The sequence below is a fragment of the Bremia lactucae genome, linkage group LG2, assembly GCF_004359215.1.
Source record: "Bremia lactucae strain SF5 linkage group LG2, whole genome shotgun sequence".
Lineage (NCBI taxonomy): Eukaryota > Oomycota > Peronosporomycetes > Peronosporales > Peronosporaceae > Bremia > Bremia lactucae.
Window position 1 is genome coordinate 1,344,833 of NC_090611.1, and position 13,303 is coordinate 1,358,135.

Here is a 13,303-nt window from a genome sequence, read left to right on the forward strand (position 1 = left end):
CAGGATTGAGTAGTATATATCTTAATCCGAGTCTTCACATCGAGGACACTTTCGTCCATCGATGAGCTGCTGAGAACCCGTTCGTTCTCTGCAAAAATTACCGCTGACCGTATATCGGTTACGAATTCGTCCTCTGTGACGAGTTCGCAGATCTGCTTGATCTTACCCCTATGCAGATCTTTCAAGCACCGCTTGGGTTCTAGGGTTGGTAATTGAGTTATCTCCGAAGTTAACTTCGGAGGCGCATCAGATCAAGAGTAGAAGCGCCTACTCTTCAACCGTCATTAACCAAGACATTCAATGTCTCGGTTTCTTCCTAGAATTTGTCCACAAGCTGCCGAGGGATCAATTCTCCGGATCTTGAAGTCCAGTCACTTCAACATTAACTATTTGAGGAGATTTCTCCTCAAGTACGTGGGACCTTATTCCCTCAACGTCTTCCGAGTGTGATTGCGCTATCACAGTCGGGTCCTCTACGGTCGACTCTTTACTCGACCTAGGATCATCGTGTTGTCCATTTTGGACATCTGGTATCTTTCTTGAATGTCGCCCGCTAGGCGTACATTCATGTATCAATCCACTCGACTTATTCGAGTGGTGGACCTTCGGCGCTACCTGTGCATTCGCACAGCCACCGGCAGCTGACTCCACAGGGTGATTGGTAATCACACTGTGATCTGTACAGTCGTACTAACGACCGTACCGCCCCAAGTGAGGCCATCGCACTCACTCGTAGTACATACACACGCTTGTGGACGCTCCAAGACGTTCATCAGATGGTCATCTGATGAACAAGTGGCATGAATCTTTACGGAACGATGCTACCAGCTGATCCTTGGCTCATATTTTCTGAGCCAAGGTAGACCTAGGATGCCATCAAATTTGTCATCCAAATCCAGTACGATAAAATCATCATCGTATTATAAACCTTTTAGCGTGTAGTGAGATTTCACTACGCGTTTCATTACTGTTATCAATGCGCCTGTCGCTAGACGCACCGTCGTCCTCGTTGGAGGGATGTCGCGCTCAACATATTTGAACCTACGACCCTCTAGCGACTGGCGACGAATAAAGTTATTCGATGCTATACAGTCCACTAGGGCTCTAAGTGAAAAATCATTCGTCACATTTAGCAGAGGCACATAATGATTGTGTGTCTGGAGCAACTTTAGTCAAGAGATTTGCAAATGCTGTTGAGGTTGCTTGATCAGTAGGGCGTTGCCCCCTACTGACCCTGACCGTTTTTTGGCGGTCCACCTCGCTGTTGCGATTTCGCAACAACGTCGGACTCGCGACCGTTGCCCTTTTTGGCATTCGGTCCATACTAACGTTCCGTACCTCTCGGTACTGGGCTTGGAGCACTACACTCATAAGCGTGGCGTCCTAACTTATGACAGCGATTGCATTCTGCAATAGCTTGTTGTTCGAAAAGCGAGAAGACTCGCTTTTGACATGATAGAGGTCCACAGGTTCTGGACCTCCCAGTTCGTGTCGTCTTGGAGGACGATACGATGACGAACTAGCTTGAGCCTGTCTCAAGCTAAAGTCCTCCTGTTCCGCAACGGATGTTGCTTCTTCAAGCGTATCCAGTTCCAAGCGGAACCGGTGGGTCTTTGCGGGACCATCCGTAAGACCTTGCATGAACACCGTAATGAACGTGTGTTCATGAACTGGGTTGTTTGTGATACAACTCGCTAAGAGTCGTATGTGCTGGGTATAAGCGTGAACATCACGCTCGCCTTCCCTGAGTTTCAGAAGCTCTGATCGAGCTCTGAATTCAGCCCTAGGCGGTTCAAACGTCTGTATGAGCCGGGCTTTAAAAGCCTCAAGCGACCCAAAGACATATGGGTCGCGCAACTTAAGGCCTAGTGCCCAAGTTTTGGCACGACCTGCCAAATTTGACTGAGCGAATGCGACTTGTATTTGCTCGTCGACGAAGTGACGAGCCCTTATGGCATCGTCCAACTCGACAACCATCTTATGAGGGTATCTTCTTCGACCCCCTCTTCTTAGAGATGTCAATCTTTAAGGTTTCCGGACGACGCGTGTGCTTCATCCAAGGTACAGAAGTCTGTACCTGCTGTAACCTCAACAGTTCTGCCTGTTGAGAGCCTAGCTGATTAAGCAAGACTACCTTCTCCTTCGCCTCGTCAAGTTCATGTTGTATGAACTTGGCGATGGCTGAATGGAGTGCATCTCTGTCCAAACTGGACAGCATGGCCAAGATGGCATCGTTCCCTACGCTCGAACTCATTTGTTCGACCGCACTCCTTTTCTATGTCACTTAGAAAGGAGTAGCTATCACGCGAAACATGCTGCGTATTTCCATTATCATCTAACATGTCCATGTTAGATGATGGAACTGTGGGCACTGCCGACTTGTACTGCTTCAGTACAAGTCCACTTCGCACTGCCTCAGTGCGAGTGGTGCCTCACGTCACTTCACGTACACTAGTACGTGCAGAGGAAGACTCTCTTTAAAATACTTGCTTTAAGGAGGATTAATTAAAAACTGTATTAATATAATTAATTCTTCTTGTTTATCTACTTAATACTAACTTAACTATAAACTAATACAAAACATGTACAAAAAGTCTTATCTGCCTTTCTCTTTGCGCGCGTCCAGCGCTGACTGGACCGCGGAGAAAGTAGATGGTAACAATGGACTCTATATTATACCAAATAGAATCTACCTTTTAGATAATATATTAATTAACAACCTTTAAATGTTAATTTCATGTAACGATACACCCCGTTACAGCACAAGTGTAACCAGACAACCTACCGAATAACACATTTGACACCGTTCCTTCTAAATAACATCCGCACATTGTATTATGTCGTTCAAGTTTAAGTACCTCGACCCTCTCACTACATCCTCGTTTAAAATAGATGGTTACATTGAGCAAGCGGCCAACTCAAGAGCAAAAGTCATCAGGAATATCACTACAACGGTTTTCAAGGCGATTGATTAAATCTTGCAACATCTACAAGAAAATCGAACAGCTGACGATTGATCCGTGCTGGTTATTAGCTGTTTACATGGCAGATGGTTCAATCACACCATTTTGCTCAGGCTAGGGATTTTGTCACGAAATACCTGGTGCAAAGTGCACGTGAAAAATGAGACATCGCCTACCAACTTGCTTTCGTAAAGACGACCTGATCATCCCTCATGGAAGACCGATCGATGATGAGACCGTGCATGAATCGAGCATGTTGGCGAAGATTTTATCCAGCAGCATCAATAGCTACCTATTCTTTTTGCTCTGTGCGCTTTCAGTGGCTGAGCTGTCGGCGTAGCCACGCATCAAAGGCGTCGTCACCAACATTACAGGCCTCTGGTATATGCTGCAGCCACTACAAATATCGATCCTCCGCATCACTACGGCACTTCGTAATAAACTTTCTTTCTTAGCTCGTTTCAATAATGTCGTGAAATTGGATAACAGTTGCAATTTATAAGCTCTATCTGTTCTACTTTGGCTCTATGTCTACTTGGCGAGAACGCTCGACAAGCTGTTGGTTCCGAATCTCAAAAATGCCCGAAAAGCACGGAGTGATTTCCTCTTCGTGGTGCGTGATAAGAATCAGGTGCGTTCGTGGTGTTGCGTGCTGCCCAATTGCTTCAATCACACGCAGCACGTGTGCGCGGTTAAACGGATCCAATCCGTGCGTGATTTCATCAAGAATTAGCAACCTTGGACATGCTGCCAAGGCACGAGCAATGAGAACGAGCTTCTGCTCCCCTTGGGAGAGCTGCGAGAAAGCATGTGTCTGCACAGCATCCGGAAGTGCTAGTAAACGTTGAGAAAGCTTGGCTGCCTTTAAGCTTGCCGCGTTCTTTTCAACGAGTCTAAACGCAGTTTGGTCCTCTACCTGATTATTCAAGATCTGTATGTGTTGGTCAGTGGAGATAGCTTCAAGTCGTGGCTTTTTGCCCATGTAAATATCCTTCTTTGAAGATACAGAGCCAATAGCCCGTATTTGCTCCCCAATAACCGACACCTCACCCTTTGACAAGCCGTGACCTGGGGTTTGCATCAAAACGCGCATAACTGAGCTCTTGCCAGAGCCATTTGGTCCAAGCAAAACCCAATGTTCGTGCGTCTGGCGTACAAAATCAACCTTATGAAGTAACAAGCGGCTACACCCCTCGTACGCAATCGAGACGCCCTTAAGCTGCACTGCAGGTATTTCACCATCAGCAATTAAAAATTGGTCCTGACACTCAAAGAGTTGGTCGACGAGTGCAACAAGTTCAGCATCTGCCATTTCCGCCCGCTTCTTGTGCTCTTGTGCGTAAAAATCCTCTAACCGCCGCATCATCGCCTTGTTTCGTACGTCACTCTCCTTGTCGCCGGGCCAAGCTACGACCTCAACCTCCTTCCTCTGTCGCACTAGGATCGTATGCGTAAAGATCTCTGAAAAAATCTGATCCAGTCGGTTTGCAACTAGCAGCACTTGTGTCTTGTACGCGAACGCTTCATGTTTGGCTCCCGTTGTCTCTACCAACAACCTCGTAAACCCCTTGGTTAGCTGTCCAAGCATCCACTGCAATTGTCTCCTCGCCTTCACGTCCAATCCGTCAAATGGTTGGTCTAAAATCAAAACGGATGCTTTTGGAGTCTCGAGGAGCGCCACTGCAAGCAGCACCTTCCTCATTTCTCCGGTTGATAAATTCTGAACGTGTTGTTCCCACACTGGAAACAGCCCGAGGCGTACGATTAAGTCTCGAGCAGAAGGCGAGCCGATGCCGCCGAGTACATCAGCCACGACTCGATGTCCATTTTTGGTCACCGTGTCCCGATGAGCGTCGAGACTGAGGCTTGCAAGACGGCAAGAAGATGGCAAATGGCCATTTGCTTGTTGCGTCTTGACGTGGTCTTGTAGCCTCGTCAAAAATTGGGACTTTCCGCTACCATTGAGCCCCACAAAGCAGTGCACATCCTTTGACCCAAGTAAATACTGAGGTGGAAGCGTGATTATTGACTCAGATGCAGCATCAGGCTGCGGAGCGGTGCCATTGCGCAGCAACGTGCTAAAACAGCCTCGTGGCACTAGATGAAAAAAGTGAACAAATTCACACCTAGAGAGCGATGCGAAATGCGACAAGGTGCTCGATCTTCTACAGATATTGTGCCGCCAATTTAAAGTCACACTTGGTCGAGAACAATGCCCGTAGGTGCATAAGGATCCCTTCACGACCGTAAGAGTTCCTCGGATTGGTAGCATTCTAGCATAAGTTGTTTCATATATTTATACTCGATGGGAAAAAAATTTGAGGACGATATTTGAAAAACCGATTTAAAAATACCGGTAACAATATAAGATGTTGGTCGTAAAATTCAAAGATCTTTGGCCTCTAATCTTGTCCAATGCATGTCTGATATTTTCGCCGAATACCATAGAAATGTAGCACCTCGTAAAAGTATTATTCAAGCTGGTCATCAGGCATTTGCCGAACGATGCCTTCATCAAGTTTCTTCTATTGAAAACTTTTTTTCTTGCCATAATGTGCATCTTGATCATGTCTAGTCTCTCAAGCCATATGCGCTTGAACAGCTTCGTTCTGACGTATAAGCAGCGTGTTTATGCGACTGATCGAAACGTGATAAAACTCGTGTTATTTTTCAGTATGTATTTTTTAATGGAGTCACTCGTTCAAACGAGCAAAAACATCGATAAGGTTTTCGTTGCCTTCAATGCTGCCCAAGCTTTCACAGAGCAACACAAACATCGTAAACAAATTGTTTCCAACCTCGGCTTCTACTTTATGTGCCATGGAATAGCAAAATGAATTCACAGACGACAGATGAATTGTTACTAATGGAGCAAGATGTGGTTGAGCTTTGAATACATGCACAGTCTCCACGGATAATTCATGGTGTGAAGTCGAATGCATGTTCGAGAGTGGTCTTGGTGAGCTTGGATGCCTTTCAGGGTCCGTAGATATTATTTTCAGACGTGATTCCTCGCCCGTCAAAGTGCCACTTCGACTTCTACGACCAACATTGCAAGAAAGTGAATGATGCTTCTCGAACGGGTACTGAATCAGCTCAGCGATCCCAACATCGGCAGTGTTAGAGTTGGCAATGCAAATTTTTCTGAAAAAAGACGTTTTCATCTCGGTGTTCAGTTTCTGGTCTGCAATTATAGTAGGCCGCGCACTGGTAAAAGTATTCTTTAGCACCGCATCGATCTCGCGACAGGCACGATCGGCCAGATCCCAAAACCGTGTGCTTAGCATGTCCACACCTTCCGAATGAAGCCATTCTAGGTCAGCTGTTGCAGTGTACATCCCTACATGATTCTCCTCTGCGGGGCATGGGACTTGGTTTCGCATGTTGCAGTCCACATTCATAGCAATTTTAAACGGATAAAAGCGTCCACGATGCTCCTTGTCACGGCGCACGCGGTAGAATACGAGCAGTGCTAGAACAATTACAGCACCGTTGAGAGAAACGCTTTCTTCTTTACATCGCCTGAGTGCTTTAAGCATGCACTTATTGTCTCCATCAGCAAAAAGAGCCTTGGTACTGTTTGCTACAGGAGGAATTGCGAAATCTTTTTGATCCTTTCGAGCGAGAAGTAAAGGTTTAAATTTCTGAGCACTGCTCCGAAAGATGCGATGTCCAAAAATTGCGTTTTTGCCCTTAAGCAGCGGTTTGATCCACGTCACTTTGCCGAGCCACATACGATAGAGAGACGGGCGTAGCGGAAGCTCCTTCATGGTCAATGTCGTAGTGTTTTGGTGCCCTTGTGAAGTTTGTCTAGCAAGTCTTGATATATTTTCGAGAATGCAATTTAGCACCACGACACCTGAGAAGCCGTCGGACATGTATTGATCCGAAAACAGCATGAGACGAGCAGTGCCTTTGCGTTTGGCAATCCATACATGAAGGTAAAATGGCAACTGGCGATATCGATCAAAACTAACGCTGCATTCTTTCTCCACAAATGCCTGCCAGCTCGTAGGGCTTCCGTCTCCATAATCTGCAGGTGTTAGTATCCGGACATGTAGTAAATTCGTGAGAGTGTTGATGGTAATGGGAGCTTGAACTTCCGCTGTGAAGTGCGGGATTTTGAGTTGAAGCGCTCGCATCCGTGGATGCATATCAAAAGTGTTAATGACTGCAATGGGTAGAAAGCGGAGTAGAAGCGCTGTGTCTACACGAACGAGCATCGAATGCGCGATTTTGACAGATGCTCCGTCAAATGCAGTTAACATGCGCTCAACACCTCGAAGAGGTATGTGACTGCCAGTAGCAGACGTTTCGACTTGAATACTCATAATTTGCGTCCGATGAAATTTCGCGAGAAGTCGAATTTGATTTTGAGATCAACGAATATCGCTCTTTACGTCAAGAGAGATTGGCGGCATTGATGGCCTCCGATGGAAGGTCAATCAATTGATTAAGCAAGAGACTCAATTGGCTACTACTGACGGTGCTATTACAACAAATTTTCGTAAATTTGTCATTGTAGCAGCCATTGGTGATTACGGACATTTCAGGCCACTATATCGGTCTCGGGGTCCACACTTAACTTCATTTTAGCTTATCTGGCAAATTTATGGTTTACAGGGCATTAGTGTAATAACACCAGCTATTAGTCAGTGACTGGACAGTAAAGGTCGCTTACAGGGCGACTGGTAGAGATGGGCAAGGCTAAGAACTTTGAACAGCTACAAAAGACCTGTCGAACAGTAAGCCTAAATGCGTTAAACGATAGATATACCTAGACCTCTAGATTTAAGTGTATCGCATGATTATCTTAAAAGTGCTGACGATTTTTCTCTGTATGCGTCCTAAGTCTCTTGATGTGCTTGGTAAAGGTTCTAGGCTTGTCAATTTGCAAGAATTGGACCACGTGAGAGTATTTCTGACACTAAAATAGACAGAGGTTTAGATGAAACAAGAGAAATCAACAAAGTTCAATTTTGTAGCGAATGATTAGCGGAATTGACCAAATAAAAAAAGGCCAAGTGCAAGAAGGCATCGATCACCTTGGTAAACGGTACATTGTGAAAAATTCGTTTCCGAGGCAAATCCTTCTTGGAAACATAGAAGGCCTAGATATTTGTGATGATGAGCAAACATATGCTATCTTTAAATCCGCCACTATTGCCAATTTAAAACACATACTGCTATGGTAACATCGCATTCCTGTTGACTTTTGCTCCTGCTCGCTCAATATGCCCCTCTATTAATAGTGCTGATGTCTCTAATTCGTACAAGGAAAAGGGAGGCGGCGGCAAGGGCGGGGGCTTAATGGTCGTGGGAGGGTCGTGGTACTTAATCTTGGACGAAATGCGGATGTTTCCTTCGAGGAACGATGTCAGATGCATCAAACATAGAAGAGGCTAGTATAACGTCATTCAGTAATTAAATTCATGCTTTTCCTTACACCATCACCACTACGTGCATGCCAATTAAAGATTCAAGTTTCACTTTTCGGCCTACTTCGCATAAGGACACCAGACCTCGTTCATTTCGACATATACGGATTTAAGCTGTGTCCACGATTCAATACCAGCAAGGCCATTCTCACGGCCAACGCCTGACATCTTGTGCCCACCCCAAGGCGTCTCCACCGGCGAGAGATTATAATTATTAATCCATGTCGTGCCAGCCTGAAGCTCACTAATCATGCGGTGACCACGCGTAATGTCTTTCGTAAAGACACCAGCCGAGAGACCAAATTTCGTGTTATTTGCCCGCGCTATCACCTCTTCTTCCGTGTCAAATGGCAGAACGCACATGACCATACCAAAAATCTCTTCACGCACAATAGTCATGTCATCAGTACAGTTCACAAAGATCGCTGGAGAGAGAAAACAGCCGTCTTTAGTCGCCTCCGACGGAATGACGCGCTCCCCTCCTCCCTCGAGCAACGTCGCTCCCTCAGCTTTTCCCTTTTCAATATAACTTTGCACTAGTTTCATATGTTTTTCATGAACCATCGGGCCAATATCTGTGCTTGCGTCCAGCGGGTGACCAATACGCAACTTCAATGTGCGCTCGTGAATACGCTGAACAAACTCTTTGTAAACCGAGCGGTGGACGAAAACTCGCGTCCCATTAGAGCAAACCTGACCGGACGAGTACCAATTGCCTATCATGGCCCCGGCCACTGCCTGTTCGATGTCAGCATCATCGCATACGATCAGTGGCGACTTGCCACCGAGCTCCATTGTCACTTTCTTCAGATTCTTCGCCGCACTAGCATACACCTTGCGTCCAGTGCCCACGGAACCAGTAAACGACACCTTGGCGATATCTTCATGTTCTACAAGTGCTTTCCCAGTTTCTTTTGCTCCTAAGACTACATTGAACACTCCCTCGGGGACTCCAGCTTCTATGTAGGCTTCAGCAAGCTTTAAGGCCGTCAGCGGTGTCTCCTCAGACGGTTTAAAGACCATCGAATTTCCAAAAGCCAAAGCAGGGGCTGACTTCCACGCTGCACTTTGTAGTGGATAATTCCAAGCACCGATGCCAGCAGTAACCCCTAACGGCTCACGTCTTGTATAAGCCCAACTACCTCCCCTCAGCTCTAAGTGCTGACCCCCTATGGATGGACATACGCCTCCATAATAATTAAGGCAGTCCGTCGCACTTTGCACGTCTGTCACAGTTGTCTCCGAAATAGGACGTCCAGTATCAATGGTTTCTAATCTTGCAATCTCATCCGTCTTCGAGGTCAAAATATCGGCGGCTTTGCGAAGAATCGCGCCGCGCTCAGCAGGACTCCGACGACGCCACTGTCCCTGGGCAGACCGGGCAGCACCCACGGCATCGTCTACTTGTTTCGTATCTGCAGCTTTGTATGACGTCTCAGGATTGCTTGCCCATGCATTTAGCAGCGTAAAGGCCGGTGCCGGCGCTCTGGCTGCGACGTACTTGCCATTAATGAAAGACTTGACCACTCGCGTCATGGGATTTCAACAATGTCAGCTTAAAGCTGAGAAACCTATCATATCGAATATCAACACATAAAACAACTTATGCTAGAATGCTACCAATCCGAGGTTTCCTTGCGGTGGTGTGGCGAGATCCTCTTGCACCCCATCCTGCTTTAAACACTAATTTTTCACAGTAAACGATGTAATTTAGCAATATACTTTGTTTCATATGAAACCAATCTGGTAACATACAGATTGCCCTTTCTTTATTCTAATAGCTTGCTCGAGTGATCTAAGGGGGACGCACAGATACCAAATTGGCCAAGCCTAGTCAGCAAATACTGATATGCAGATCTCATTTGGGTTAATCACATCACACTGGTGTGTCTCGAGCTTCCAAATCATCGATAAAATCTTTAAGATATTGTATAAAGCCATTTTTATTCTGTCGACGTCATGTTGGACACTCGCAAGCGTTGTTCTCGACCAAATGTTACTTTTAAATTGGCGGCACACGTCTGTGAAAGCTCGAGCATTTTTTGCATCTTGCGTCGCTTCCAATGGTAAAATTATGCAATGTTTTCATATATTGCCTCGGGGCTGTTTTAGCACGTTGCTGCGCAATGGCACCGCTCCGCAGCCTGTTGCTGCGTCTGAGTCAATATCACGCTTCACCCTCAGTGTTCACTTGGGCTAGAGGAGATGCACGGCTTTGTGGGACTTAACAGACTGCGTCACGACTCATTGAAAATAATGCGGCAAGGCCAAGCTTTCTCAACGTTTATCAAACTTTTGGATGCTGTGCAGACACATGCTTTCTCGCAGCACTTTCAAGGCGAGCAGCTGCTAGAGCTGCGGCTGGATCTTTGCGACCAGCGAATTAGAGGTCACGCAAGGAAGCTTGTGCAAAAAAAAAGCAAGAGCCGCTTTCTACTGCATTATGTTTAAGATTCAGAGTCAACAGCTTGTCGAGCGTCCTCGCCACTAGTCGACATAATTGAGCCAAAGTAGAATAGATAGAGCTTATGACGTGCAACTGTTATTCAATATTACGATTTTTTTAAACGAGCTGAAGAAGAAAAAAATTACGAAGTGCCGTAGTGAAGCGAAGGCTCGATGTTTGTAGTAGCTGCAGCATATACCAGAGGCCTGTAATGTTGGTGACGACGCCTTTGATGAGTGGCGAGGCCGACGCCCAGCGCAACCACTGAAAGCGCACAGAGCGAAAAGAATAGGTAGCTATTGGTGCTGCTGGATAAATTCTTCGCCAACATGCTCGATTCATGCACGGTCTCATCATCGATCGGTCCTCCATGAGGGATGATCGGGTCGTCTTTACGAGCGCATGTTGGTAGACGATGTCCCATTTTGCACGTGCACTTTGCACCTGGTCCTTCGGGACAAGATCCGTAGCCTGAGCAAAATGGTGTGATTGAACCATCTGTCATGTAAACTCCAGCTGATAACCAGCACGGATCAATTGTCGGCTGTTCGATTTTCTTGCTATAGTTGGTGCAAGATGTTACAGGCATGGGTTTGCGAGGTTTTGGAAAATCGACCGCGTTGATGTAGCTGCTCGGGTTTGTTAAACAACGCTTGTCATTACCGTCCGCTGCACAATTGTAGGCAGGAAGGTCACCAGCAGCAACACAAAGATCACGGTCTAACGCTTTGTAAAAGCCGCCTATATTCGAGTCCATCCAGTGAGCGCGTCCAAGGACTGCCTGAATCAGGTCATTAATTTCTTCGCTGTAGCTGGCCTTACTGTTTGCTCCGACATTGGCGCACTGCAAGTTGTCACTTTTCCACGCGATACATTTAGATAATTGGCGCTGGATTGGCTCAGTGCTTGTTTGAATAAACGATTGAATGGACTCATTACTCCACGTTGTTGAGCGTAAGAACGCCCAACGCTGTTGTACGAGGGATGCGAATTTGTAATTACAGACCAGGCGCTTCCAAAACGTGTGAATCGTGTACATCCAAGTCGTTTTGCCACCACCTCTTCCGTACGCTAAATTAAAATCCCATACGGGACCAGCGTTAATAGGTTCACTTCGGTCTTTAAAGAAGTACGTGCTGCGACGATACGCGTCCGAATTGATTGAAAGCTCCGAGTGTAACAAGTAATCGACAAACGAGCCGATGTCAATATGCTCTTCGAGGCTATCGGGGTTGGTCATATTGTCGTGTAGAAACTGGTACAAACGGGGTAGTGGTCCAGTTGTGGGTGTTACGAAGTATTCGCGCATTGTTTGCGTCATGACTTTTGGTTCAGGGAACGTCAATATTGGCCTCGCACCAGCGCCAAAGAGTCCAGTTGCTTCGTTTAGTATTAAGTTTGGCGAATAGTCGCCATATCCCAGCGGATTGTTCTGCCACGCCCAACCTCCCGACAATTCTTCTTCACTCTGGCACGCACTGTTCAATTGGGCTAATCCTACCCGGTTTGGTGTGTACGCGATCTTTTCTAGGGCCAAGTAAATGCCACGATACCGAGGACTCCAGTCGTTTACATCGAGTTTGTCACGAACGAACACCACAATATGACGAGATCGAGGGGAATACCGCTCCGTACCGCGAAACATCCAATGAGCCAGATGGTTCCGCATCAAGGTCGCATCGACCGTTGGACCGTTGAGCACAAATGATTGGTCTGTTGGAAATCCAAGTAGCTCACCCGCTTCATCCAAGTTAACCGCGATTTGATGTTTTGAAAAGTGAAGACTGGATTGTCCACGGTAGTGAACACTTGCAGGATATATAGCCGTCCGATTCCCATCCAAACAATTAAGGACACCGTCCTTGTTATCAATCACTTCAATGTTCGCTTTAACAGCGTCTTTCATGCAATCAAGTGCTGGAATTCGAGGCTGGTTGCACGTTTCTGTCGGCAATCTCACTTTGGTTGGGGACACAATAACGATCGGCAACTCGAAGCACGCTAGATTATGACGAATGCAACACACGAGTTATTTTTTTACAATGCTTGACATCTTGACATGGACCTACTATTCTCGGATGCAGACGCTACGTTGAAGTGAAGCGCAGTCAAAGCTGAGAGCAACGTCCGCAAATGTGCAAACTGCATGTGCGCTTATCGTTTTGCTTTTAGAGAAAGACTGCGGACTTGTTGAGCTGCTTTGTTTGGATCGAATTTGCGAATGGCAAACTTTCATACCGTTTACGTTCGACGAAATGACATTATTATATTTTGGAGGCTTGTGATGCCATTAACCGTATCTTGCCAATATCTTTTGACCGGTAAGTGCCTGACGTCAGCGAAAATGTCTCTTTTGAAATAAATTATACCATCCTTCGACGATAAAGTACATATAATATACTACTATCTTGTCACCAAAAGTTTTTATAAAGTAGTAGTGTACATGAATAAGGAGC

General features: G+C 46.2%; 5 protein-coding genes across 5 annotated transcripts; 1 reads left to right on the forward strand and 4 right to left on the reverse strand.

The window, feature by feature from the left end:
- Nucleotides 1-3,477: 3,477 nt before the first annotated feature.
- Nucleotides 3,478-5,235, reverse strand: CCR75_004441 (uncharacterized protein; the record flags this gene model as incomplete). The annotated part of the gene is made up of 1 exon (XM_067962527.1): nt 3,478-5,235. One exon carries the CDS (start codon nt 5,233-5,235, stop codon nt 3,478-3,480), a length of 1,758 nt encoding a protein of 585 aa, XP_067821934.1.
- A 421-nt stretch (nt 5,236-5,656) lies between these two features.
- On the reverse strand, nt 5,657-7,294 carry CCR75_004440 (uncharacterized protein; the record flags this gene model as incomplete). Its single annotated transcript, XM_067962526.1, has 1 exon — nt 5,657-7,294. One exon carries the CDS (start codon nt 7,292-7,294, stop codon nt 5,657-5,659), a length of 1,638 nt encoding a protein of 545 aa, XP_067821935.1.
- A 1,167-nt stretch (nt 7,295-8,461) lies between these two features.
- Nucleotides 8,462-9,937, reverse strand: CCR75_004439 (uncharacterized protein; the record flags this gene model as incomplete). The annotated part of the gene is made up of 1 exon (XM_067962525.1): nt 8,462-9,937. One exon carries the CDS (start codon nt 9,935-9,937, stop codon nt 8,462-8,464), a length of 1,476 nt encoding a protein of 491 aa, XP_067821851.1.
- Nucleotides 9,938-10,372: 435 nt separating this feature from the next.
- Nucleotides 10,373-12,995, reverse strand: CCR75_004437 (uncharacterized protein; the record flags this gene model as incomplete). Its single annotated transcript, XM_067962523.1, has 2 exons — nt 10,373-12,848; nt 12,917-12,995. The coding sequence occupies 2 exons, from the start codon at nt 12,993-12,995 to the stop codon at nt 10,990-10,992; spliced, it is 1,938 nt and encodes a 645-aa protein (XP_067821845.1). The 3' UTR covers nt 10,373-10,989.
- Nucleotides 10,658-10,852, forward strand: CCR75_004438 (uncharacterized protein; the record flags this gene model as incomplete). The annotated part of the gene is made up of 1 exon (XM_067962524.1): nt 10,658-10,852. The coding sequence occupies one exon, from the start codon at nt 10,658-10,660 to the stop codon at nt 10,850-10,852; it is 195 nt and encodes a 64-aa protein (XP_067821850.1).
- Nucleotides 12,996-13,303: the final 308 nt, after the last annotated feature.